Source organism: Euprymna scolopes, chromosome 26 (genome assembly GCF_053919585.1).
Source record: "Euprymna scolopes isolate OS-2025 chromosome 26, ASM5391958v1, whole genome shotgun sequence".
NCBI lineage: Eukaryota > Metazoa > Mollusca > Cephalopoda > Sepiida > Sepiolidae > Euprymna > Euprymna scolopes.
Window position 1 is genome coordinate 88,960,713 of NC_136507.1, and position 4,653 is coordinate 88,965,365.

Here is a 4,653-nt window from a genome sequence, read left to right on the forward strand (position 1 = left end):
CTACGTTTTTATTTATTCTACCTGTATTATTTGGTATACTGCCGTACGTTTGGATATTATTCTCTCAATGCTTCAGCCGTTGTAACCTCCGAGCCTTTTCAGCTGCGTCTTGTCTCGCCCTCGGGAATCTTTGGAAATCACTGTTGATTTTAGAAAATTATTTTTGCATATAATGGCTTGAATTAAAGTTTAAAATGCAAAATTTGAGTATCATGGTTCAATTGTGCTCTAAATAAAAACATTTATTTCGGACGCACACCGCCACACCGGTCATATTAAAGAGCCTACTATTGATTTTATAGGCCGGCATGTCTGCTTCTGCGGTAATAAAACTTCTCAAATGCACTTGTGATGTTAGGCTGTATAACCAAAATCACCTGTTCCTTCTTTCATCTAATTGTTTCGATTATCGATATTTATCGAAGACGTTCAGATAGAAAACCTGTCTAAAAACACTGCCAGTCACATAAAGTACATTTGTGTGAAATTTTAAAAAAAATGGCCCAGCCGCTTAAGTGTCCATATGGAATATATATATATATATATATATATATATATATATATATATATATATATATATATATATATATATATATATATATATTGTGTGTGTGCGTATGTGTACATTTATACATGTGCGTGTCTCTCTCTCTATATATATAAATGTATATATATATATATATATATAGAGAGAGAGAGAGAGAGAGAGGGGGGGGAGCGAGAGAAAGCGAGAGAAAGCGAGAAGAGGGTACAAGAGAGATAAAGAGATAAATAGACAGATACCATGAAGCATGAATAATGAGAGGGAACAAGGTGTGTGTATTTGTATGTATGTATGTATGTATTATGTATGTATGTATGTATGTATGTATGTATGTATGTATATGTGTGACGGTATGGGCAACGAGAAAAAAAGGGATATATATATATGGGGGGGGGGCTTAGGCGTGATTTATAGCCCAAAAAAGGAACAGGGTTAGAGAGAGAGAGAGACAGAGAGAGACAGAGAGATAGACAGACAGACAGAGATGATGATGATGAGAGAGAGAAAATGAGAGAGAGGGAGAGACGGAGAGAATGAGAGACAGACAAATAGGCAGACAGACAGACAGATAGATAGGCAGACAGACAGATAGGCAGACAGACAGATATACAGACAGACAGACAGATAGAGAGAAAGTTGAAACCGAAAAGATAGAGAGATAGATAGATAGATAGATAGATAGATAGATAGATAGATAGATAGATAGATAGATAGATGAAGGAAGGTCGATATGTAGCTAGATGGGAGCAAGGTGGCTAGATAGGCAGATATAAGAAACGTTTGTAGATAGATAGATAGATAGATAGATAGATAGATAGATAGATAGATAGATAGATAGATAGATAGATATGCATGAAAAGGAGGTTGAAGAAAAAAAAAGATAGATAGTTGTGTGTGGTGGGGTGCGTACGTATATGGGTGGTGGTGGTAGTGGTGGGATATTAGGTGTCCCGGAAGATGGCTCAATGTTGGAGTTAGCATACGACACAAAGTCATGTTGAACGACCGGCGACGTCATACCTCGTATATCAGATTTAAGAGACGTAATCCTAAAAGTCGGCTCCGTACAAAATATTACGTGACTAAAGTTGAAAGAGAAAAAAAACTGAAAACAAACAGACCGGCATAACCGAAAACAATTTATTTTTATCAGAAAATTGTTTGCCTTGTTTGTTTTTAACGGCACATCTACCCCTTTTTTCCGGATATTTGATACTGAAATACGCTCCCCGTCCCGTTCTAACAGATTTGTTGTATGCGCTTCACCGAACACAAGGTGTTATTGTTACCCATAGCTGGATGAAATTACTGATAGTTTATATCAAAGAACAAAGGGGAAACCCCGGTAAAGAAAATTTAAAAAAAAAAAAAATGCCACGCGCCCACGCGTTACGTCAGAAATAATTAAGGAATACATGGAGACGAAAAGAACTGTTGAAAAGATAACGCTGTTTGGACTTTTATTTTTTTAGGATTTCTTTTGGTTTGTTTTTTTGTTTTTTGGGGGTTTTCGGGGGTTTTTTCTGTTTTGTTCTTTGTTTTTAACAAAGAAAGGAAATTGACAGATTACTTTCGGCAAGGAGCAAAGTGTGGTATATGTCCTGATACTGCATTTCATCCTTTTCTGTCCTCGGTCACAAAAGAAGAAATCCTTCTAGATTGAGGCAATTTTAATTCTTTGTTTAAACCGAAAGTGATCCTGGGAGGGTGGGGGAGCTGGGTTCTCCACCTTTCCTGCACACATATTGTAACTCTTAACTCGTGTGGATAAAGGCAAATGAGGACTAAAATATTACCCTAAAAATATTGCACAAAAAATAATTAAAAAAAAAAAAAGGGCGGCACAAATTCAAACATTGACATAATAATTACATGAATTATTCTGCACTACGAAACAGGTGCTGTCAAGAACTGAACATTTAAACATGCTGAAAGAAATAAACGGTAAAATGAACAACATCTTGGAATCTGGAATATAGACTTTTGTTATTTACTGGTATGTGCTCTGTAGTTACATCGAGCTTCATAAATTAAAGGATTGGGATAAATAAAAGGTGAAATATAATTCAACAAGCATATTTCCCCAAACACACACACACACATACATACATACATACATACATACATATATATATATATATATATATATATATATATATATATATATATATATATATATATATATATATAATCGGTTTATTATGCAAACATTATTGGTTACACATGTGCATGCATGTTTCAGTGGAATCCCAATTCAAGGATAACACCTCATCAGACACAGAAAGAATCGATCTGCATTGAGAACTCTTTAATAATCACGTGAGTTTCTGGGAAATCAATCGATACAACCATTATATAATCGTGTATATATATATATACATATATATATATATATATATATATATATATATACATATATATATATATATCACACATACACACACATACACGCACACACACACACACATATATATATATATATATATATATATATATATATATATATATATATATACTTTTTAAAAATAATATAAAATACAAAATAATATTAAACAAAAGAGCATGGTTCATTAAAAAGGCTTATTTTAAAAAGTTATTTCATAAATCACGTCTCATTTAACAATTAAAAATTTCTATATAAAAAAAATAAATAAAAATAAAAATGCGTCGAACGAGGGATACTTTTTTCTTTGTATATTTCACATCTCATATACTCATCACGGTCCTCTTCGATTCGCAATTCTTATTGCCTTCCTGGCTTTACCCATCCATGTTGACCAATCTACTAAAGACCTACTGCCGGACGATGCGTGATCCTTATCTCCTTCAGGCGCCGAAATGGTACGAAATTTTCCTGTTCAGCGAGTTCTTTTTACAATTACCTTTCTTCTTCGTCGCTGTGCACGCCTATCGGCGCGGTGCACGCCAGTGTCCGTGGATCCGTCTACCGAGCGTCGTGTACGCCACCCACGCGTGCACTAGTCTAATGCCCATACTCTATGACATCATGACTTACAACTTCGCCCCTCTCGCCGACACGGGCCTGTCCTACGAAGGGCCGCAGACGCGTGCGCAGCGCATCTTACTTGCATCATTCTACTGCCCGTATTTCTTTACGCCTTTGTTATTGCTGGCTGACGCGCTTTTCAGCTCCGATTATTATAACCACGTCAATGTACATCGGACACGGACGATTAAGAAAGCCAACTGAAACTTTGCAGATAGAGCGACAGCATCTTCAACTGAAGCCTATTATTATTATTATCATTATTATCATTATTATTATTATTATTATTATTATTATTATTATTATTATTATTATCATTATTATTATTATTATTATTATTGGCATTGTTTAACGATAGCCAACAAAACAAAAAGAGGTGGAAAATAAATATGCAAAAAATAAATGTTACCAAAAGCAAGATAAACTACTCTTCTACCTTGCTGGATAAGTGTGTGTGTGTGTGTGTGTGTGTGTGTGTGTGTGTGTGTGTGTGTGTGTGTGTGTGTGTGTGTGTGTGTCTGTGCGTGCGTGCGTGCGTGCGTGCGTGCGTGCGTGTGTGTGTGTGTGTGTGTGTGTGTGTGTGTGTGTGTGTGTGTGTGTGTGTATGTTAACTTATTTTAACGAGTTTTTGATTTGAAAAACAAGCATGGTTAAGTCTGTTGAGCTAGAACGAGAAAAAAAAATGACGGTTTCATTAAAGTCATCGATATTCGCTCAAAACCGAAAATTAAACAAAATACTGGTAAAACACATTACAATTTCGTAACATTTATTAGGTGTGTTTTTACCGGTATTTTGTTTAATTTGTAATTTTTAGTGATTAGCGGGCTCAACATGGCTGTAATAGTTTTATTCGTGTAAACTTGATACTATTTTTGTCTTCAAGTCAAAGCACAAAAAATACAAAGGTAGGGAGAAGAGTAACGTATCTTGCCTTTGGTAACGTTTATTTGATTTATATTATTATTATTATTATTATTATTATTATTATTATTATTATTATTATTATTATTATTATCCTCACTAGGATATTTCATACAAGTCATCATTAGCGATTACTCACTGGAATCCGAATGACATCAAGTCTACCCCGATCTCCAGT

At 34.8% G+C, this 4,653-nt stretch overlaps 1 protein-coding gene across 1 annotated transcript; it reads left to right on the top strand.

Annotated features, from left to right (window-relative positions):
- The first annotated feature begins 2,732 nt into the window (after positions 1-2,732).
- LOC145248250 (sigma intracellular receptor 2-like) lies at positions 2,733-4,126 on the top strand. Its single transcript, XM_080110121.1, has one exon. It carries the CDS (start codon positions 3,207-3,209, stop codon positions 3,753-3,755), a length of 549 nt encoding a protein of 182 aa, XP_079966247.1. The 5' UTR covers positions 2,733-3,206; the 3' UTR covers positions 3,756-4,126.
- The last annotated feature ends 527 nt before the right edge of the window (positions 4,127-4,653 follow it).

Excerpts from the sequence above, each read along its gene's own strand:
- LOC145248250 (XM_080110121.1), top strand. The coding sequence starts at position 3,207 with ATGCGTCGAACGAGGGATACTTTTTTCTTTGTATATTTCACATCTCAT.